Source organism: Pholis gunnellus (genome assembly GCF_910591455.1).
Source record: "Pholis gunnellus genome assembly, chromosome: 3".
NCBI classification, from domain to species: domain Eukaryota; kingdom Metazoa; phylum Chordata; class Actinopteri; order Perciformes; family Pholidae; genus Pholis; species Pholis gunnellus.
In genome coordinates this window covers 14,376,283-14,400,806 of record NC_136529.1, presented here as the reverse complement: position 1 = coordinate 14,400,806, position 24,524 = coordinate 14,376,283, and the positions used below count along the sequence as shown (strand labels likewise).

At 43.4% G+C, this 24,524-nt stretch overlaps 1 protein-coding gene across 1 annotated transcript; it reads left to right on the top strand.

The window, feature by feature from the left end:
• Positions 1-1,207: 1,207 nt before the first annotated feature.
• Positions 1,208-23,400, top strand: wnk2 (WNK lysine deficient protein kinase 2; the record flags this gene model as incomplete). Its single annotated transcript, XM_079186318.1, has 29 exons — positions 1,208-1,876; positions 6,144-6,316; positions 6,714-6,934; positions 7,975-8,132; positions 9,394-9,482; positions 9,709-9,928; positions 10,802-11,069; positions 11,389-11,684; positions 13,144-13,266; positions 13,684-13,716; positions 14,225-14,641; positions 14,819-14,872; positions 15,242-15,430; positions 15,780-15,829; positions 15,944-16,106; positions 16,201-16,317; positions 16,406-16,576; positions 16,659-16,701; positions 16,806-16,967; positions 17,126-17,997; positions 18,825-18,882; positions 19,008-19,072; positions 19,200-19,789; positions 19,899-20,131; positions 20,218-20,448; positions 20,618-20,716; positions 21,477-21,521; positions 21,621-21,940; positions 23,101-23,400. 29 exons carry the CDS (start codon positions 1,208-1,210, stop codon positions 23,398-23,400), a joined length of 6,429 nt encoding a protein of 2,142 aa, XP_079042444.1.
• Between the last annotated feature and the right edge of the window lie 1,124 nt (positions 23,401-24,524).

Sequence of the window (24,524 nt, the reverse complement as noted above, 5' to 3'; positions counted from 1 at the left end):
TATAAAAAAATACCTTTCTCATACAGTAGGCTAATATAGCTCAAAATGAAAACACTGTATGCACTGTGTTTTATGGAGAATTTACTGGAGAAAGCATTTCATATTCTTAATAAATCTACTGAAGGAGCCGTATTCATCCTGGCACAAACTCATTGTGGTTGAGTATACTCTATGATTAAGATGGGGTCTTAATAAGATAGGGTCTTAATCATAGAGTGTGTGTTATCCGGCTGCCCACAAATCCCGTCAGCGTCCCTTGTTGTTGGTGGGCGTAAACAGTCATCTTGGTTTAATGGGTTACATGGAGGCACAAGCGTGTGTGGTCACGGGAGGCTGAGGGTGCCGCCTAAAAACGTGCCGAGTTATTGGATACGTGGTGTTGCTAGGGGCGTGGGTTATACCGTGAAATATTCTAGTTGTCCCAAAACTGAAAGAGATAAAATATAGGAAGATAACAGTCGTATCAGCTGGACAGCATGATGCGCTGAGAGCTGCCTGATTCAACCTGAGGGAAACTGTGCCGCAGTGAGCATTATCTGATAAGAGTCTCCATCCTGCACTCTCCAGCACAACCAGAGGAAAAACAGTACGCGAGGATAGTCAAATGAACAATGCAGAGAAAGGTGCCACTTCTCGGAACTTATTTCGATTTTCACCCGGAACACCTGCTATTTATTTGCACAACACAGAGCCCGGGAGGATGGGTCTTTACAGGGGATGACAGCTGCGCACGTGATCGTCCCGTGTCTTTGGATTAGTAAAATGCACATCCTCCACATCCTGGCCTGTCCACTGTAGGCCAGCAATTTGTCTGCGGAACAACATCACAGCTTTTATAGTTTGCGCTGGAGCGGGGGACCTTATGCAACGTGGAGGGAACTGTTTTCGTGAGCTCATAGGGTTTGAACTGGCAATGACATCAGGCTCAACGTGAACGGCTATGTGCTGTATTGCAGCAAGGTGGACCGGGGCGTGAGGTGGCACGGAGCAATGCGCGCATCTTCCGAGCCGGACATTTTTGTGGGGGTGTTCTGTGTCCGAAACAAATTCAAGGAATAAAGCGGCCATACATCCTGAGCTGGCGAACTGCGTCACTGCGTGCGAGTGTTGCAGGTAGGCAGCAAAACTCTCCCATCACCAGGAGAGGAGCATGCTCATCATCCTCCCAGCACAATGTCGCCGGTAAGTGCTTAACAATCTACCAGGGATGGATTCGGCGGATCCGCCACTGGGATCCACATATTATTCAGCACCCAATTTAGACTCGGACATTAATGCAAATGCCCGTGGGCATATTTATCAGAATGGGACGGACCACAATGTCAACATCCAAATCGAAGCCCTGCGAGGGGCGAGTGACCCCAGCGCATACCCCTCCACAGACTACCGGGCGCTGGTCCGACAAAGGTTCATTCGGCGGAGTCTGTGGGTGTCAGACTCCGAAGACACCAGCCAGCAGCCAGTGGACACGCCGGAGTGTGTCAACAGCAGCCCGGTGCCCCTCATTGACCTGCGGACAATCGTTGATCGGAGTCGTACCCGGGTTCTGCATGGAACCCGCCTGGGCCTCCAGGAGACTTCAAGCCCGGAGAGCCAGGTGGGGCTGAAGGACAGCGCCACAGAGAGCGTGAGCGCCGACGAGAAGAAGGGGGACACGAGCAAGGCCGAGCCAAAGGTAGAGGTTGCGCCCTCGGATGTCACAGGTAAAGCAGGAAGTGACGAGAACGAAGAGGAGCCCGGGATGAAGGCTGTGTCCACGTCACCTGGGGGCCGCTTCCTCAAGTTTGACATTGAGCTGGGGAGGGGGTCTTTCAAGACCGTCTATAAGGGTCTTGACACCGACACCTGGGTCGAAGTGGCATGGTGTGAACTTCAGGTGGGTTCATTGATCATTCAAGTCCAGCATCACTCAGCCAATGATAGGCTTATGGGATTATAGAACCGCGTGTAATTGGTTGGTTTAAAAAAACACAGAAACAAAGTCAGTCCTTGTGCACAGGTCAACAACATTTTGGTCCAGGGAACACCCAGGATAGGATACTTTCTGGATGTGTTTCCCCAGAAAACAGGGCTGTTATAATTACACGGTAATAAGTTGAAACAGTCACACATGTACATAACGTTTCTCATCCTAACCACCTATAGGTGTACCAGATAATATCTAATACATTCTCAGGCCGGGGCTCTCAGGTTGTGAATGAAGCACTTTACACTTATTAAATGGCGTCACCTGCTTACAGGTGCCTCAACATCTAATATTGAATATGGATAATTGTCAGATCATTCAGGGTGTTATTATGTGTATTTCCTGCTTTTGTTCTTCCCCTCTAGTTTCCAGTTACTGAATGACTGTACCAGTGCACGATCAGGGTCAAATTGATGTGCCAGTCAGTAATTACAGGCATTTGTGTTACATACTTCCTTATTGATGTAATGATTTTTAGCAACAGAGCAGTGCTGTTCTAGTGTTTTTATAATCTCATATTGTGTGTATAGTGTTATGCTTGTGCAGCACCCAGGTGAGATACTCGGTTACCCCATTCTGTTTTCAATAATGTTTTTGTTATTGAGCCATTATTGAAGTTTGTTCTCACTATGGAACTGAGGAAAAGTATCGTTCAGTGTTGTTTCAGTGAGGAGGAAGAGTAGCTTTCTGTAGCTTTTGACTTTTTGTCAGCGCTCACATTGCGCTAGCTCTCCCTCTCATAATTCTCAGCACAAATGTTTCCATCATTTATTTTCATGTCGCCCAAAGACGTTAAAAAGATTTCTTTATTTTCCTTTTCAGCTGCATACTTTGTTGAATTATAATTGAATTGAATCAAAGGTAATTCTGTTCTTTTAGCTCAACAGTATTCAGCCCGGATGCACAGTGTCAGCAGGTGAACTGTGGACACTTCAATTAGTCCGAATTTTAACATGGGGCAAATATAAATACATGGTCTCATAGCAGCGACAGCTTACTGTATCACTAATCTGTGTATGAGGTAATGTAATGATCAGTTTAAATGCTATCCATGTGATATACAGATTAGCCTGTAGACCTCTAGACAGCAGTTCTTTCAGGTCTCAAAATGTGCAAAGCTACGGTCTGTCAAATAACTGCCCGGAGATTACATTAGAGAACAGTCATTGAAGTATCATACTGCTGTGAGAATTACTACCTTTATAAAATATTCTTCTATAAAACAGGCACAGTCACCTGTTTTTTTTAACAGAACATACTGTGGACACTTGTGCAGGCTTATATTTAAACAAAACTAGTGTGCATGTCCTTTTGAAAGTTTCTGATCTGTGAGGAAAAGTTCTTAATTCCCTTGGTAATTGGTTGTTTTGACAGATTTCCTGGAAAGGCATTTTTATTGTACTGTTTAGTTTCCTTGAAATAATTTTGTTCCCAAACTTTCAATAGCAGTTTTATTTTAGTCAATGCGCTGGCTGCTACTTCTATAGGAGACATTTCGCAGGGACCAAATAAATATCAGTTTACTTTAAATGATCATAATGAGAATAATGCTTGTGACGTTGAGACGCAGCCCTGCAGCAGGATTCTTTAGATTTAGTGCAGCTTCAGAACGAACAGAGAAGATGCTTTTTTTTTGTCTTCCTACTCTTGCAGAATCCAGGTTCACCCTGTCGCGCCCGAGGGAATAAGAAATACAAATTACAGCACAACTCAATCGGGTTCAGACATAGAGTTAAATCACTATTACGTTGTGCTTATTTCACAGCTCTTGTTGGCAACGACAACACTAACACTAGATTCCAGTGAGGCAAGGGATGCCACTGAAGTTCTCGGTTTTGTTGACGTATGCACTATAATATACAGTACATGTAATGAGGCTCATTCAGATGTGACTTTTCAATCAATCATTGCAGGAGTTAAAGTGAGCCCACAATTGATTGTGCACAAGGTAATGAATCGCCTCGTTACATCCCGCATTTCAGACTTGGTTCTCTGCTTTTGTAACTTGCATTTAATAACACAGGATTGAGTCGTACTTACTCACTATTGTTTATATGTAGAACATTACCTTCATTGTGCCTCAAAGTTTTCTTTCTCCATATTTGTCAAGAGAGAGAGAAAGTGGTATTTTTAAACACTTCTACATTATTAATGGGAGTTTCAAGAGGAAGAGTACTCTTTTTTTTTAAAGTGTATCAGGAAAGGTATTTATCATGCATGATGATCTCTACAGTAGGTCTTTATGTACAGTCTATGTGAGCGCGTATTTGCATCTGAGCAGGTTCTTAGGGGAGATCGAGGGATGATTCAACCATTTTGTTTGCCATAGAGACGAGGCCTTGTCCTTCAGAGCTTCTGTGTCTCGCTCACAAAAAGCCACTGCAACTTAAATAGTGGGCCTTTACTGTCTGTGAGACAGCAGAAAACATAGATCCTCATAGAAAGATTCATAAATCTGATTTGAAGAGTATAGCAGTTGCCTGGTGTCAAGTAAACCAGGCCGCTAGTCTTGTTACTTATTCATCCACGAAATGATGATCAAATATCTGCTGGGCACGTAGTTAACCGGAAATGAACAAACTACGCAACGGGATTTAGAAAAATGCCAAAACACTTTACAACTTTGAGATCTGTGCCCCACTGTTGCACATTAATGGCTTAATAATGAATACCAAACAGGGATTCATACCCCTGTTTTATTACCACACAGATGTGTCTGGAGAGTGAATCCTGCTGATGCAGCCCTCTGCACCAAGACAGAGAGAGAGAGAGAGAGAGAGAGAGAGAGAGAGAGAGAGGGTTCAGCTAAGGACAGCGAGTAAGACTTGTAGTATTTGATACACAGCAAAACAGGAGTTCTATATTTATATTCATTGCAGTGTTGTGTCTTCACCACTCCGCACTCCATTAGATACAAATGTCAGCAATTTACACGGTATTTATTGTGCAAAAGGAAGTCTCTGTAAAGCAGATTATGTGTTGCAAGTGCCACACCCTGCTCAGATCTTCCCTCTATAAAGAATCGTTAATAATCTGTGTGTTAAATACATAGAAAACATGAAAAGAGAGATAAGACAAACCGTAATATATTTGTTATGAATCAGAATGACCATTGTGAAGGGAGCTAAAGCGGGGAGGTTCATCCTTCACAATGCTGCTCGTAATCTAAGATGCGTTAGGCTGCACACTGCATAGGTCAATGTGTGCTGTGAATGAAACCGGATTCCCCATTATCAATCAATAACCAATACCATATTATTGTGCATCCCAGACATTTAAAACATAAAATGCACCCTCATCGGCACCATTAAATGTGTTATATTGAGACAGGGAGAGAAAATCCAGAGGTCATTCAGTATTTGTCGTGGCTGAGGCCACTGGGTTGTATCTGCCATGCTGACTAGAAAGAAACAGAAATGTATAGAGGATGTTCACTGTCAGCTGTTTTACTATTTATACAACAGTTCAGGGAAGGCAGGGGCCAAAATATTGATCAAGTATACAATGATTCACTCAGGCTTGTATACCCAAAGATAAACTCTGAAGAATTGCACACATTTTTCTCGATGTTTTAGGCTCTGTGGTGGAAAATACTTCATCTCTAACTTGCCGTTATAAAGTCTCAATGGTATTTAGTTTTTGTTCCATTTTTTACCAACAGCACATTTGACATTTACTGATTAAAATGCAATTTAATCTTTTGTTTATCTGTCAGGACAGATGTGTCGGTCAGATTAATTAAGGATTTAAATATTTCTGTAAATGTCAGTATTCCATTCATAGATAGGGGGGGGGGGGGGGGGGGGATTTAGTGCAGTGTGTTATATACACACTAGTGGTAAAGAAAAAAGAGTAAATGGTTCAGACCCCCATGTTTACCGACTTGAAATGACAAGGTTGTGTTCACTCTAAACATGAGGTAGTTCTAACGGACTTTTAAAGGAGGTTGAGAGTGGATTGTATCTTCCATTACCACTTGATTTAAGAAAAACACTGACAATGATGATGATTCAGTTCCTTCCTCTTCCACCAGCCCTTAAACCTGTTGGATGTGGACACATTTACCACTACTGGAGCTTCCTCTCTGATAAGGCTCCAGAATACTGAAAAAAATGAGTGGATGAACTGGGAATACATTATTTATCATTTAAAAAAAAAATGTTTTGGTTTTCCCCAGGACCGGAAACTATCCAAAGCTGAGAGACAGAGGTTCAAAGAGGAGGCAGAGATGTTAAAGGCTCTCCAGCATCCCAACATCGTGCGATTTTATGACTTCTGGGAATCATCGGTTAAAGGGAAGAAGTGCATCGTTCTGGTAACAGAGCTGATGACCTCAGGGACACTTAAAACGTGAGAGTCAATATGAAGACACTATTTACTATCATTCTCTTGGCATATTCACTAAGCGTCAACAGCAAATATTAGTCTTTTATTGCTGCTTGTATTAGTCCGTTTTTAAAACGCCTGATAGTAATGACCATTAGTCTGTCTACATCATGTGCATCAAGTTTCATACCAACTGAATGGTACCATTACAGTAACTTCAATACTAGACTGTAGAGACTGAACAGTGTAGACCTTGACTGTGTTTAATGAAAGCAATACTAATTTGTAACAGCTTTTATATTTAACATTTGATCAACACAGTGACTAGTGGGTACCTTGATATGTCAATTCAAAATTCAATGTATTTTGAATGGAATGTAGCTACTTGGTGACAACAGGAACATCTTTCTCCTCCTAACAGGTATCTGAAGCGTTTTAAGGTGATGAAGCCTAAAGTTCTCAGGAGCTGGTGCAGGCAGATTCTCAAAGGCCTCCACTTCCTCCACACAAGGACTCCTCCAATCATCCACAGAGATCTCAAGTGTGACAACATCTTCATCACTGGTCCCACAGGCTCTGTCAAAATAGGAGACCTGGGCCTGGCAACACTGAAGAGGGCCTCGTTTGCTAAAAGTGTCATTGGTTAGTCATCAGCTATTTGGCAAAATGTCCTTTTATTGAATATTTATTTAAACCTGCAGAAACTTTTGGGCACTCTGCAGCGGAAACAAGCGGTGAATGTAACAGACATATTATCACCTTTTAAGTTGATATGAAAAACTTGTTCCTATAGAGTAACATTAGCATTAATTTGAATGATGAATGATGAATGTAAGATCAATACTCTCTCTACTTTAACCTCTGTTTTTGGTCTCCACCAACTCCCGAGGGAAATATCTGTCTCTATAGTCTCATCAACTATAGTCACTATCGGCCTGTCTGCTGTTTGCCGCTGAGCCGGTATTGTACATTCGGGTTTTTATGGCTTTTTCACTAAAACAGCTTCTTGCTGCGGCCAGAAAACAACACTGATGCTATATATGTTGATCAATATCTCTCCGTGAGTTTGTCCCTACGCGTTAGCCCTTTCACAAACACTGTAGTTGTAGGTTTCTGTAGGTTATCCATTGGTCATACAGAAATATTGATTATAGCTGCTTCAAACTTTAAACTTTAAATTAAGATACATGTATGTGTTTCAAAATCTGTTTTTCCAAAAGCCATTTCAACGACATTAGCTCACATTAATTAAACAGCGAGCCTATATCTTATTTTACTGAATGTTACAGGCAACAAAGACGAGATCGGTCCATTTAGGTACACAATCCTACCAATAGCCTATATTTTTACACTGAAAATCAGCAAAGGTTCCGCTTTAGGCCCACCTTAGTTTGGTCAAAGTTTCTCAGTTTTAATGCTAAAAAATAATTAAACACTTTTTGTTAAATCAAAGAGTAACATCATATTATTGCGTTAAAGTTGGAAAGAACATCTTTGTGTTTTTTACTTTTTGATCAGTTCTCTGCCATTTGAGTGATCACTAAATTCTTGGAATCACGATTAAGCGGCTGTATTGGCTTTCAGTCCTCGGCACTGGTATTGATCCTCCTGAAATAGGATGACACACTGATAACTGCATATGACATTTTAATTGATCTCCTTCTCTTGCCTTAATTCTCTAGGCACTCCAGAGTTCATGGCCCCAGAGATGTATGAGGAGCACTATGATGAGGCTGTGGATGTCTACGCCTTTGGGATGTGCATGCTGGAGATGGCCACCTCAGAATATCCCTACTCTGAGTGTCAAAATGCTGCTCAGATCTACCGCAAAGTCACCAGTGTGAGTTCACATTTAAAGCTGTTAAACTCATTGCTATTACAACTACGTATATCAAGTCAGGGTCTGTTGTTCCTAACAAATTATTAAATGATGTTGTCTGTGGCTCGGAGACATGTACAGAGGTTGCAACCAATTATTTTATATATTAATACATATATACAAATATTTTTTAATAGACAGATTGACTATGCAATGACTGACTATGCAATCTTTAAAATGTTAAAACTTATGACACTGGCTCCCCACATTTAACCAAAGTAAAAATAAGTCTTGAATCTCGTGTTTAAGAGTCATAAAGTCAGTAAACAAATGTAGAAATGTTTGCTAACATAAGCGACCAAAGCTACTAGTCATACCAGAGCAAGTAAGGCTGTAGCTGCATTAAAATGAGCAAGGGTGCGTTTTACGCATTCAACTTTTCATTTTGAAGAAGGATGTGGTATTTCTTATTTCAATGGTTACATAGTCTCACTTTAATTAACCATCAAATGTTGTTTTGTTATTTGTTAGAAAAATTCACTCGAGACCGATGGAAAAATCATCAAACAATAGGCCATTTATTCTTGCAAGAAGGAGACAGAGTTGATTCACATACAGTATACATGGATCAAGGCTGCTCAGAGGTCTGACTCTGAGCCTCGGATATTTCTACCAAGTAAACAATAGTGTCTCAGGCTATCTACGTCACGAAAGCATAACACACACGAATTGCCTTCATTCAGCATATTCTAAGTATCGGGACACTTTAACAATTCGTTCTAGTACAAAGGTTACTTTCATAATCAGAAGACGCCATGAAGTATTGACGCCGTCTACAACTTTATTTACCATTACAAGCAGTGCTGAGTGTTCTTTCGGATAGACTAAACAGCTGTAGCGCTCAATGTCAGAGGAAGTTCACACACCGAGGACACATAAGGACACCAGACTTTGTAAGCACACCTTATAATTAGTCATTTCGATTTTCCCCAACACTCCTACAATAAATCAATTATTATAATTTTATTCAGTTCTATGCGGATTGATTAATTACTCAACAAGTCGTTCCAGCATCCCAAAAGTCCTCTTATACAGCAGTAGCTTCTTAATTCCCGGAGTTGAGATGTCTGGGAAAAAACGTGTTTTGTAATGAATGTGTTTTAACACTGCAAACACTGATTTTTTATGTACTTTCTTTGGTATGCAGTCACATGCTAAGTTCTGCTGTGTTGTGTGTGTAAGTTGGTGAGTTGATACATGTTAATACTGGTTTGTGTTGCAGGGGGTGAAACCTGCCAGCTACAGCAAAGTCATTGACCCAGAAATTAAAGAAATAATCGGGGAATGTATCTGCCACAGAAAGGAAGAAAGGTAATTGGAGCAAAACCTTTGACAGTGTCTCGGGTCTCGTGATGCATTCAGTATGTAGTAAGCGGGTGATCCTCACCTCAACACTGTTGTTTTGTTTCTGTTTCTGCGGTGTGACGTCTATGCCAATATTTGGCTCTGACACAGTTGATGTTTCTGTGTGGGTAAGGTTACTATCATTGTGACCTTTAACCAAAGGCAGCACCTGGTGTTTGTGTATTTCCTGCAGGTACTCCATCAAGGACCTCCTGAATCATGCCTTCTTTGCAGAGGATACAGGCGTGAGGGTGGAGCTCAATGAAGAAGATGATGGGAAAAAATCCTCCATTGCCCTGAAGCTGTGGGTTGAGGATACTAAAAAGCTGAAGGGGAAGTATAAGGACACTGGTGCCATTGAGTTTTCCTTTGACTTGTTAAACGAAGTCCCGGAGGTTGTTGCCCAAGAAATGGTAAACTGTTTGTTTAAGTTACTGACAGAATAATTGTATTTTATTTAATACACAGACAATACTTTATTATTAGTATGTTTTACTTAGTGGGTAGCAATTAGAGGTCTGAAACCAGGCTAATCAGGTGTTCCACGGATTGATCCCTTTTTAGAGACTGGTTTGGTCTCTGCTTGTGTTCCACATGCTTCATTTGTCCACTCGGTCATAAGCCTGGGAAAATACTCACTTCTGTACGGCTGTGCTGTGTCTGTCCATTGACACTTCAAAAATAGCTCTAATTCAGTACATAAGGTATGTTAAGCTGCAGGTAACGATAGCAACAATACTGCTCTCTGCTACATTACCAGGTAATTCATTGGTAAAACAGGCCCAACTCCCATTGATTTAACTGGCTAAAAACAAAGTGGATGGTGATTTGAACACAATTTCTTGTTTTGCCATGGATAAGTGGCTGTGGCATAAACACAATAACACACAATGGTGTAATGGAGGAAATGCAACGAGGTTGTGGATTATTACCTATGCAGTATCATTCTATCACATTTCAGTATATAGAAGTGTCTAGTAATACAGCAGTCTTTACTTTGGAACAGAATCTTGGGCCCTTTTAATTAGGTGTACTGTAACTGGGGGTTGGTTGGTGATCATGTCTGTAACCAAACGCTTGAGGAATGAACAGTATTGATTGAAACTAGAGCAACTGATCAGCTGATCCTTGCTCTTCCATGCAAACGTATGAGAAGGCATGAACAGGCAGTTCTTGTTGTTCATGGGTCGAATGAAATGAAGATTTCATGATTGATTATATGCGGTGTTGAATTACAAACCTGGTGTGTTCTGAGCTGCATTGAGTATCTTACATGTGTCTTGTAGGTGGATTCGGGGTTTTTCCTGGACTGTGATGTGAAGATAGTTGGGAAGTCCATCCGTGACCGCGTGGCTCTCATCAAATGGAGGAGGGAGCGTACCGTCTCGTCAGGAAATGGCGAAGCAGCTGTGAAGAAGGCGCAGCCGGCCCTACTGCAGGTGCCCGGTACCGTCGTACCACAGGCACCCACATTAGCTACGAAAGATTATGTGGACCAAGAGGTGGAGCAGCAGACCCTGATCTGCACCGTGCCAGTCGCCACATCTGCCACATGTGAGAACCTGCAATTAGAAGAACACATGAACGTATCGTATATCATACAACTTCAGTTTTACTGTTAGAACTCACTCATCACTCAACAGGAAATAAAACTGACGATGACTTAAAACTGTTAAATTGGTATTTGTGATTGTAAACAAGAAAAGTTAACTGCAGCGATTGAGTAACACCTATTAGTCATCAATGAGGCATCATCACCCAGCATTTGAATTTGAATGAGATGCTTCTCCACTGTCCTTCCTTCTACTGTTCTTCCTCAGTGTCTGTCCTTCCTGCAGAGGATCGTTGTGAATTATAATATTTGTTTTTACAGCTGACAGCAGAGTGAGCTCTACCATGCATTTAGATGATCTCAACAAACAGCAAGATGGCCCCTACCAGTCGCTTCCAGAGCCCATTTCCACAACTCAGAAGATCTACAGTCCTCCTGCACAGGTTGAGCCTCAGCTGCAGCAGGGAACCTACCAGCAACCCGCAGCACAGGCCTCTCATGAAAACTACACACAAACATCCACTCAATTACACCAGGGAGGCTACCAACAGCTGCATCCTGGGGCCTATCATCAACCTGCAGCACAACTGCAGCAGGGGCCTCATCAGTCTCAAACAGTGAGTGACAGCATTTCTTATTTCCATGGCAACTTTCTTAAATCCTTCATTTGTTTTCTGAGTTGTTTTCTGAAATAACATTTGTTATTTTCTTTTTTGGAATGATACCTGATCAGCGTCACTACAGTGATCCCTTTGTATGTCATGACAACCTGTTCATCACTGAGAGCACAGTGTGTTTTAGGCGTGGCAGCGCCTCCCTGGTTGAGATGTTACAGTGTAAGAAACACTCTCTCACTAAGACGATGAATAAAAGCCCCCGTCTGTGTCCGTCACAGGATCTGGCTTCAACACAAAGCACAGAGAACTCAACGCATGGCACAGACTTCCCATCCTCTAACTCAGCCCAGAATCCATCATTATTATCTTCCCCATTGCCCCCACATCAACACTCTCAGCATGACTCAGCAAGTCATTTCAATTCACCTCTCCTGAATTTACAACCTCCCTCAGAGCTCCGTCTGATGGTGCCACGCAGCCCACAGCCCCACCGCCACTGCAAGGCTTGCATGTTTCTCCTTTTGAGGGATAAGACAAAGGAAGGCGCATCTCCGGGACACACACATATACACTCCGTCTCCACATCTTCCCATTTTACTTCAGTCTCTAAGCTAGGCTCACCCACATCTCCTCATCTGGCAAGGTCTCCTGCAATCACTCTACCTTCTCTTTTGGCCTCACCCTGTCCCCCATCATCAAACAGTGAACCAACCCTGGTGACTTCTTCTTCACATCTATCCCAACACTCACAAGTTTTGCTCCCACGGAGTTTGTATGAATGTGGAGACCTCACTCTTCTCGACCACTGTCTCCATCACATCGTCAATCGCAGGACCAGTTCCCCCACCCTGTCTGCTAATGATCCAAAGTACAGCCATGGGGAGGTCAGGGGCACTACCTCCGCAGTGGTTGAGCATATAGACAAGAGGCTGGATGTCCCACTCTTCTCTAGCCTAAATCTGGACAGGCATCGGCTGTTATCAGTACATGACAGTGAAGGCAGACCAGATCCACTGGTAGGTTAGAGAAGGAGGCTGCATGTAGGCTGAGTCCTGCCGTAGCAGCAGTCTGCTGTTCCCTTTAATGATTCCGCCAGCTACTTCAATCCTCCCGCCTTTCCATGACGGTAGCAAAGCCGGAACCAACAGCCAGTCTCTGCTCCTGCCTAATCCAAAATGAGGTCTATGTCTTAGTGTGGCAGCATACGTAATAATGCGCTAGCACAGTGTTTGGCAGTATGGCTGATGAGTAACACTATAACAACGCTTTTCCATTTTAGCATGCCTTATTGAACCTTTCCAACTGCTAAAAAACATCCCTCTCTACTTTAGTGTGTATGACTACCCCTGCTTTGATACACTGAACATTTTAACCTTGAGCTTAATTTGTAAATAAACAAACACGACCGTGTCATACTGTACCTAAAAACCATGTGATCTCTCTTATGTGTTTCTGACAGACAGTTTCTGCTCCAGCTACACCAGCTCCTATTGTGCACCAGAGTAGACAGACAGCACAGAGCTTCCCAGCTGCAGACCCCGCTCTACAGCCTCAACATACTGCTCAACCCAGCCAGGAGCAGGTACTGCATGCAGCTATCTGCAAGAGGCCCTGGCAACAGTGGGACCCCAAAAATAGAATTAGGAGGCAAACGTTTGGAAGTTACCCTATGAAACCCACTCAGGGTCAATTATTAATAGTTCTTAATACTTGTTTGGCAAATTATTAATTCTATCATTGGCATTCAGTGTCAACTGTTAAAAACTATTACATGCAAATAAGATTAATGTGCAATTGCAATTTAGTGGTACCAGCTATCTGAACGCGCACTATTTGTAGGGTATCTGTGTGTGAGGTTGGTACAAAGTGCATCTGATGTCCCCTTTTAAATACTTCATCACATACTGTATATATATATATATATATATGTGTGTGTGTGTGTGTGAATAGCTTTTCATGTAGTTTGTGTTTCCTTCCCATTTGTCTTTCCTCGCTGTAGTGCCATCTCCAACCAGCTGCTGTGCTGCCCCAGGTACAGCCATCATTTCTGATAACTTAACTGCAGCTGGCTACAGTACATACACTGCAAACCACACAGAATAATTCATTCGCATTAACTCTACCTGCCATGCAGCTCATTTTAATAAAGTGGAGCTGTCAGACCAGAACATCTTGTCAGAGTTACTTTGTATTTTCATCACAAAATTCTTACTCACCAGTCAAAGTAGAACACAAATGTTTGATTTCCTCCCTTAGCTGTTATCTGCTGACCAGCTTATATCTCACCTGAATCCTCCTGACATATCTACCAGTTTTCCACAAGTCAGCTACCACTACGCACCTGTGTGCTGATCTGAAGGGGCAGGAGTGGGGAAGGAGTAATGGACGCGTTAGAAACACAAGATTAAACTAAGTTAGCGAGTTTGGGAGAAATATCCTACAAATGTTAGTATAGGTTACAGGACTCATACATAAAGGGCCTGTGTGAATGTTGACTGGTTGTCTTTGTTCATTTTATATCATTTTCCCTTCTTTCCCAGTTTCCCTCACCATATCCTGTTGCTCAAATAGGGGGCCTCAGGCCCACTTCCTTCCCCCCAGCTCCTCTGCCATGTGCCTACAGCAGCAGTTGCCCTCTTATGTCTAGCTCCCACTACTCACCATCACCCCACTATCCCTCCCTCCCTCTGACCCCTCACACTACCCGGCCATTTATACCTACTCTCGGCAGCCCTCAGACCCCTCTGTCCACACCTCAACACCTGCCCAATGTGGCCCAATCTATTCCACCTCTTGCCATGGCCCCTGCAGTGCCCCAGCAGCAGGGCGGCCCTCTCACATCTCAGACAAACATTGGTAGCTTCCATACCACCCATCCCTTACATCTCTCCCAGGTACAACCCACCCCATACCCCGCCCCCTACCCTGAGCAGGAATTGGCTCAGCCGCCTGTCCAGGTGAATATTTGGCTCAGTTCTCACTGTAATCGTTGGGTCATGGAAAGTCTGTCATACTAAGGTGACAATGTGTCTTAATTGTGGGTATGATGAATGCAGGGCATGCGTTTGGGGATTTAGAGGTGAAAATGTACCATTAATTGATGAACAATTCCCTAAATGTGCTATTTTTTGCAGGTACAGATGATTACACCACAGGGTAATTTGGGAGAATTTCACCTTTTGGCTTCGGTAACTCCTGCAGCAGACCGAGACTTAACTGTAGCTCCTACAGTTCCAGCTCCAGCCTCCATTTCAGCTACAGCCCACGATGAAACTCAAGCCCCAGGACAAACTCCAGCTCTGGTCCCAGCACAAAACCAACCACCGCTCCCTGTGTCAGCTAAAGCTGCAGTCATGCCTCAAACCCCAGCTTTGACTGCTGTTAATGCCCCAACTTCAGTCCCAATACAAATTTCAACAGCAGTTCAAACCATAGCCTCTGCTCCAGTTCAAGCACCGGTCTTTGCATCGGGTCTCATTTTTGAATCACCAAAAGGATCATCTACAAGCTCAGATACATCTTATGCACTTGGTAAACCCAAACTCTCCATCTTAAAGTTAGGCTCTGCCCCAATTCCTGTCACACTGCCAGACACAGCTCCTGTCGCAGCTTCAGTCCAGGCCCCATTTCTGCAGCCTGCTGGCATCCAGACAGCAGTGTATGAGTGCGCCATTCAGGCCGCAACTCAGCAAAACTTTGATTCTACATCTTCCTCTTGCACCCTTCAACAAGAGCCCGGTGTAGAGGTAGGGATAAAGCCAAAGTTTGTACATTTTCAAGTGTAATTTTGATCTATACACAGATGCATACTCTTAAAAGATGACATTTGCTGGCTGATGTCTTATTGTTGCTCAGAAAGCGTGTTCAAACCACAGGATGCCTCTCAAGTTACATTCACATCAGTTTAATGCCTCAATCCCATCTTTAAGCCAGCTTCTCCATTTGAGACTAAAATAACCCTTTAAGGACAAAAGCTAAGAGCACACATTAACATTAATACTAGTGTTATACATTCTTGCAATGATCCATTCTGTATAAAATAAACGTTGTAAGTTTTTCTAACTGTTTTGTTCCTGCCCATTTTTCTGTCTTCAGGATGTGCTTCAAGACAAACCCGGATCTTTACCGAGTTATGCTTATGACAGGTGGGTGTCAACTTCTTCACTGTCTTTCAGCTCTTTACAGATTCTGTTCTCACTTTCTGTGATGAAAACGTGTCACAAACCACAGGGTGATGGCGTTAACGTTTCCTTTTATAGTCTCAACTCTGATGTGGCATCTGGTAAGGAAACGAGTGACGGCTATGACAGCTTGGCTAGTGGAGGGAAGGGGGACGGGAAACCCAGGAAACATCACCGCAAGTCTGCTCGCACACGCTCCCGTCAAGAAAGGACCAGCAAGCCCAAACTGAGCATGCTCAATGTGAGTCATGATGTAAGGCTTTGACATAAAGTTGTTTTTCATTTCTTAAAATGTAGATGTGTCTGATTGTTAAGTGTAACCCCTGCACACACAGGTTTGCAACACGGGTGATAAAATGGTCGAATGCCAGCTGGAGACTCACAACCACAAAATGGTGACATTTAAATTTGATCTGGATGGAGATGCTCCAGAGGAAATTGCCACTTACATGGTTAGTTGAAACATTTACAGTTTTCCGTCATTTAGTTGTTTTATTTTTGACATTGTTTAATAAGATCTTTGAAACGGTATGCCCACAGGTAGAGAATGGGTTCATCCTACTGTTAGAGAAGGAGATCTTCATTGACCAGCTGAAGGACCTTGTGGACAAAGCTGAAGACATGCTGAATGAAGACATGGAGGGTGAAAGGGCCTGCGCCTTGAGTTGTAGTCCTGAGCAAGGCCAGATTTCTGAGGGGCTGTTAGGAGAGGTAAGAGGGGTATGTATATACTGTATATATATGTTACAATACAGCACATTGACGTAGCTCACACCTGTCTCTTGTTCTGCAGAGTCAACAGCCTGGAGCGCCTCAGCCTGTCTATCAGCAGAATGGTAAAACGATTATCTCTTTCAAAAATGTATTCATCGGCATGCCTCATTTTTCACATTCAGTTGTAAGAAAATGTGTGGTGATTGTTTGAACTCTTTGATTGCAGTTCTTCATACAGGAAAGAGATGGTTCATTATCTGCCCCGTTGAGGAGACGGCCACATCCAGCCAGGAAACCCCAACTGATGGTACAGCTACACAGTCTCTTGGGAGTTCAGCCACCATCCAGCCTGCTGACAGTGGCACTGTAAGGCCGTCTGCATCCAGAGGTGACGTTGTTTCACCACACGATTTGACAGCTTCACGGAACAATAGCACCACTCTATGGGAGCTGAATGAAATAGATCCGACAGCTCCTGTGTGCAATGTTTGAATAAAAGTTGGTATATTTCATAATTTCTCATCTTCATTTTTTCTCCTCCTGCAGAAGAGGGGTCGTCCTCCACAATGTCTGGTGGCAGTGGTGGCTTCAACTATGATGTGTATGGATTCTGTAGCCCTCCGATAATGCCCAACACAGACCCTCTCTTCTTAGCTACCCTGTCCCCCCCTGTGTCTGCTCCCCCGACCCTTCAGTCAGTGACATCGGTGGAGCCTGCGAGCAGCTCGGTGCAGCCCAGTGTTCATCAGGCCCAGCCACCCAGAGCTCAAACTTTGCCCCCGTCGTCCCCACATACGTCGTTACCTGTGGATGAATCACGAGGATCCCCTCTGGGCTCCATCTCCCCGATCCATGCAGCTCAGCAGATGCCCGACTTGACGTGTCCTGTTTCTATGGCTGTCGAGGTGCCCTGCTGCCCCCTGGTCATGCCCCTGTCTCTGGATGTGAGCGGTTTACATGGGGGGTCTCCTCTCACTCCTCTTCCACTACAGGAGCCAGGTTCAGCCAGAGAGCCACTGTCTGTCTCTTATGCCTCTGCAGCTCGCAGCGAGCGCCCACAGCAGCCTGTGGTGCTGCACCAGCCTTTTTCCAGCGTGGGGGGGACCAAAGTGTCCTCAGTACCCCAGAGCCCAGCGCCCTCCCAGCACGGCGCAGGGCCCGGTGAGTCAGACGCCGAAGGACGTCTGGGCCGCGGGGGCTTTGTGGACAGCACCATAAAAACTTTGGATGAGAAACTAAGGAACTTGCTCTACCAGGAATATGCTCCCATGTATCCATCAGGCAGCACTGCAGAGACACCGGGCTCCGGCACCGAGTACATCCAGTCCCCTCCTGGTCCAGAGAGCGCCACAGGAGGGTCAGGAAACAGCACGCCAGGGCCGATGGGGGAGGGGCGCTACAGAGTGGGAGAACAGCTGGTACGTACAATTACCAGTCATTTATTAAACTATATAACAATGTTTAAATACGGTGGGAGTTGCAGGCTTAAATATTCAGATTTAACTCTTAATTTTAAAAACAGCAGTTGACAAAATAATTTCACCAAAGTTCCACTGAGTATTTATTTTCTGCTGGGGGAGATTGTGTAATATGACCGAGAGCTACAGAACAACAACTGTTGGTAATTCGATTGTTTTGGGTGTACGTAAGTTAGATTTTGTGAATTATGTTAATTTCAATTTATTTTATTGAAAGAAAGGAAAGCTTTATTTTTATTTGTTGTCATTGTTTAAGTCTATGTGTTAGCAGACCTATCAATCAATTTTGGATTTGTAGAATGAAAATATTTTAGCATATTTAGGCATCGAAAACTATAATGTAGTATATTAAAATGAACTATTTGCATGTGGGGAAGGACGACTCCAATACTATATTTAACAAGTTATTTAAAAATGTTCTCAAGAACGTATTAGAAAATATAATTATAAAAGTTTTCACCCTTTGTTTTCAAATGTAGTCTGCCAGTTAATGCCAGTAAATTGCGAGATACATTTCAAATATGATTAAATATACTGTGAGCCATATGTATACATGGAAATACATTATAGGTGCATAAAGGATTTCAAGAAAAATTGTACTGCCTATTTTACACAAGCTGCAGAAAGATTTTATGAGAAATATTTAGTTAGACATCATCTAAATACTCTATATTAACACTCATATAACAGAACAGTGATACATGGTTTGTATTGTAGTTCTCTAATGGCTCTGTTTTGTTAATCTCTCATCATGTCACCTCTATTAGCCTCAAATTCCAGAGAGAATGGACAGTTTGAGCACACTGAGTGACTCAGCTGTGTGTGGTATGTACAGCACACACTAATCGATGTAACAAGACTGGTATCATTAACTTCTATCCAACTGTTTGTTTTAGTGTTTGTTGATCACTGCAGAGCCACTGTGTTCATTGTTGTGGACGTTTTTGCAGCTTCCATGTCAAGAAGACACGTTCCTCACTCTGCTTCCTGCTCTGGAACAAGAGGCCGATTTAAGGTAGAGGTTTTCCTCACATTCAAGGGAAAGGTAGAATTGTCTTTTAGATCAGTTCAACAGCATTTGACGTCACAGAAGCATTCCAGGATGCCCTGTGAATACCCAGATTGTTCTTTGCTTTTGGCAGATAATCTCTGTTCCTCCTGAAGTGGCCAACAGACGAGATGTGAAGCAGAGGAGCTGGAGCAGTGCTGCCTCACCGGCACACCCTGCAGGATACAGTGAGGATCACATCCAGGCTGAGGCCATGACTGCATCCACCACAATTGGTCGATTCTCTGTGGTCAGCACTGAAGATGACATTACACAGAGGACACGGTGCAGCCGCTACTCTGCCCCGCCTGATTTCTACCTGGACACACCTCCGTCCATGGCCAAGCAGGCCACCCTGCCTCGCGCCCTGACCTCGAACTCTGTCGCCGTGGATGTCACGGTCCATGCTCGTTTCCTCTCCTCAGACTCCGGGGCTGACAGCAGCCCGGCAAAGCTGGCTCCTGCCACCCCGTCTCAACATACTCGCTCTGAGCGCAGAGGAAGTGACCTCATGAAGAGAGCAGTGGCCTTCCTCCGTCGCTCTGGGCGCAGCAGCAGTGTGCAGAGCTCTGACTCACCAAGTAGGCATGGAGGCGTGCACGGCTCGGCCTATGCCAGCAGCGATAACGACTCAGAGATGGAGGACTCGGACACGAAGAGGGAACTACAGAGACTCAGGGAGAAGTATGTGTAGCCAGGGGTTTGCTTTTGGCCTTATTAAGTGTCTTCTCATGAATATGTTTTGTCATTTAGCTTGAATGTGACCAGTATATTCCTGCCTCCATCCCCTCAGACATCTGAGGGAGATCTCTGAGCTGCAGGCCCATCAGCGGGGGGAAGTGGAGCTGCTGTATCGCCGGCTTGGCAAAGCCCCTCCTACTGGCCTGGGTCTTTCACACGTTGCACCACAGGCCGGTCGAAGAAAGAGGTCCAGCAAGCACAGACTGAAGCCTGGCAAACTTCTCAGCCCTCTGGTTCAGCAATTTAGAAATGTCACAACCAAATCTAGTGACTCCAGCAGATCCAGTGAGTAACTTTTATTACAGGCTGAATATTTACAGCAGGAGCAATGAGTATACCATTCTAAGGCTTGTGTGTGTGTGTGTGTTTAGGTGCTGCTACGGGTACAGGTGAGCCCACAGTGAGTTTAAATGGCTCTCCAGCCAAAGGGTCTATCCCCACTCACGACAGGACACGTTCATGCACAGGCCACCTTCCCAGCTCAACCTCAGAGCCCGTTCAGACTCAGCAGCCCTGTTCCCTCAAGGGATCTTTGTCTTCTGATAATATTTACGCTGGACTACATGGAGACGGCACCGGCACACAAGCTCCACCTGGACAAGGTAACCACCAGCAACACACATCAGAGCATCTTAGCCGAAAAGTCTTTCCACTAATACTAGACTGTAAACATGTAGATTCATCAAAGAATTAATAAACAAATGTTTTATTTGATGAGGTTGCGTATTTCACTGTGTGCTCTTCTTACCGTGGTTTCTTCTCCCCTCTTAGGCTGGTCTAATTACCCTCAAACATCTGAGAGAGTGACCTATAAATCCAGTAGCAAGCCACGAGCTAGATTTCTCAGTGGGCCTGTGTCTTTGTCTATCTGTTTGTATCTCTTCTCTTCCCGCATAGCTTCATTCTTTTGTTTTCCATTGTTATTATCTATTTCTCTCCTTTTAGCTCACTGATATCTTTTTTCTGTCTTTGCCAAATATTCTGCGACACCGCTGGGTTTTCTTCAGTTTATTCTCGTCCTTATCGCCTGGCTTTATCTTGTGTTTTTGCTGGCACAGAAGTATATTGCTTATTCAAGCCCCTGAAGTGTGATCTTTAAGTAAAAGTAAAGTAAAGATTTGGTTTGAAATGGTTTTTTTTGTTGTTTTTTTTAAACAAGAATCATTTATACCAAGAATCATTCGTTTCCGTTTACTGGACAATTACCTTGTTTCAGAAGCGTGAGGTTTGGATTATCAAGGTTATGGGCACGAGGCCTATCTCACATTTCAAGTGTCTCTACTGATGCTTGTAGTATTTATCCACCTTATATCATACATATTTGTGTTACTTATCCACCATGCATTACTAGGCAATGGATGTCGGCATGCCACATGCACCCCGACATGCTATACCATTTCTAATCTCTCATCTCTTTTTAACCTCTCTCTCTCTCTATCACTGCAACACTGCACTTTGATATGGCTCTCACCTCGACCACTTGCATGATTTTGCCAATAAATGCTTTGTTTGGTTTTAGTTGGTCATATGTTTTGCGGCAGTATTCAGCAGCTTTGTTTTGCACTGCATCCTGTTATTGGACAATATTAATGGCAATGAACATTTGTTTAAAATCTTTTTTGTCTTATAGGGTCAACACTGAAGCGTCTTTGTCTTGGTAAAGAACGTGGCAACAGTATGTAGAACTACAGTGTCTCACTAAAAGCCTCATGTTAGTTTATATCAGTCTAATCAGCTCAATAAACAGGATCTCATGGTATGTGTGTCTCCCTAGGGTCTGGAGCCGGGCCAGGGGCTTTCAATCAATCACAGCAGCCGCCTACAGGTGCCACGCCTCCTTCTCATCAGCCAGTGATGGGACTGGCCCAAGCTCAGGCCAATAACAGCAACAACAAGACAGGCACGTACACCGGCTCCATGAGCGCCAGTGAAAACAACCTGCCTGAAGACTTGCAGCGGCTGATGGAGGACTGGGCCCAGGAGGTTCTTATCGTCACCCACAGGCCGCGCACTAACTCTCTGAGCATCAGTGGGCGGCAGCTTTGGAATCAGGTTGTGCCTCGAACACGTGGACGCCTGGCGAGTGCTTCAGATGTGAGTTTCATGCTAGTGATGTACCACTTTGTGCTCCATCAGCCCTGCGGTTATAAGAAACGATTAAAATCTTAAACACCCTTTATTAGAATTTTGTTTATTAAAGAGGTTCAGTGGAAGTCGTGCATATAAACACAGTATTTAGATAATGAGGCCTGAAGTGGAGAACAATAGCCATTGACAAAACATTTAGATTTGCCATACAATAAATTGAGACTTCACAAATGACTAAAATACTCAAAATGCATACTGTGTCAGATGTCAGCAGAAATATCCAGTCATTTGCAGTACAGTAATTCTGTCATAATTGCTGATTGTATTTGACTTCCTAATACATAGCTAAAAGAGGTTTAGCTTCCCACTGAGAAAAAGGCTTTGTGCACAACAGTCATTTGTGCCAAACTGCTAAATCTGTATAGCACATTTCATTGCAAGTAGGGTGCCATTTATGCGTGCTATCTCACAATGTTTTTTTTTTATTGCTGCGCAGACAACACACAAATATACCTTCCCTTGAGACCTGATGACCCAAGAAGCATAGCTGCTATTTTAGACTAGTCTTAATGATATCAACCCTATCAGTCCCATTGAAAGTGCCCTTGGCCCCTTGTCTGTTAACATAAAGTCAACTGCCAGAAACTTAGGGGTACTATCTTATTCAGATTTAAGCTTCAAACCACAAATCACAAAAGTCGTCCAGTGTTGTTTCCTTCAAATTACAACCATCTCCAAAATCAAACCAATCCTCTCTCACCCTGACCTGGAAAAAGTCATTCATGCATTTATCTTTTGGGTCTGGCCCCAAAATACATAGAAACCCCCCCCCTATGAGCAGGCTCGCAACCTTAGATCCTCGGGTGGGGTCCGTCTGGCTGTTCCAAAGTCAAGGCTGAAAAGTAAAGCTGACCGTGCGTTTGCCATCAGGGCCCCTCGGCTTTGAAACGACCTGCCTGAGGAGATAAGGCTCGCACAATCAGTAATCTCTTTTAAATCACTTCTTAAAACCCATTTTTACATTTTAGTTATTATTTAATTTTTTACGAAATTATATTATTTATTTCATTTCTTAGTTCATTTGTATTGTATCGATTGGTTTTATTGTTTGTGTGGTATTGTGTAAATGCAGTTAATCATTATTGTTTTGTTCAATACCCTGTCAGGTATCATGGACAGCTCCAGGTTCAGAGGCCTGCAGTCTTCCCCTGTCATGGCCTGACGGCCCAGGGTCAACAATGATTACCAGCCCCTCCAGACGGCCCCATCCCAGCTATCAGCTACACCCTCCTGCTCCATTCAGGGCCTTGTCCTTGCCTCTCTCTAATAGCCAGTGGCCTGGGTTGCTCTTTCAACTTCCTTCAGGAGTCTTTGCCTTTCCTGCCGTGCCCTCGGCCCAGGACGCCCCCGGCCCCATTCCAGCTCCATCATATCAGCCACCCAACCCCAAAGCCAGGACTCTCTAACCTGAGTAGCATTGTGTCTTCCAACTCCGTTACCAAAAAGAAATGTCGTCATAGGTCCAGTCCATTGTATGTGAATATACTGTATAGATTTAACCGGCATGTATCTAATCATATGTACATACTCTTCGTTTTTTATGCGTTTTATGTTATTTGTTTAATTTGCATCAACAGACCTCATGTCCATATTACAGTACATAATCCTTGAGTGCAGTGTAAATGTAGTAGTACATTAAAATATGTATAATTAGCCCAATCAGGCTTAGAAGAGCAGATTTTTGTTATTGCTTAGAAATGTACCATTCCACTCATTGAATGTTCATAATGTAGTGTTCATTCATGGTACGTTGCCGTGTGTATATATATATATTAATTCCTGTTTGTCTGTACATAGCTCCAGTGTTTGTACAGGTAACATTAGATAATCCATTGGTCGGTGCTGCAGATATGTGTCTTAATGCGACACCTTATTAGCCACCATCATGCCGTCACTGTGAACACTTGACATCCTGGTCACTAGGACCAGTCGCTTTACTCTGCTCTCTCAGTCCAAGGATAGGTTTCATTCTTCATCGATGAAATGCTTCCAGCACAAGCGCTTAAAATATCCTTAAGAGATTTGAATGAACTTGAATTTTGTCTTCAGGTGAAAAACCACCTGTGAGAGTGCCTTGAATTGCAGTTTCAGTTTTATGAAGAAAAGCATTTAGATTCCAAGCAGACTCTAGATATTCTATATATATATATGCTTTCACCTCCAAAGGTAAATTATGTGATTTGAATAATGAATGTTGATTGACACATATTTACTTTAGCAACAAAACACAACAAAACACTATAATCTGGTTATGTTGCAGTTAATGAAATATCACAGATTGTTCACAGGAGTCCTCTTCCTGTGGGATTGCTCTGCTACCTGCACCACCGCCTGCATGAATACATTGATATTCTGTGTGTGCACAGGTTGGAGTGGTGAGTGACAGGAAGATGTTGTTAAGATAAATTGACATTAAGACTATACGACCAGGAGGGCTGAAGGACCCGACATATGAGTCAGAATCATGATCATACCAGACCTCTACTAATGCAGTCTGTAGCTTTACATATGGTTGCCTTTGTGGTTTTTA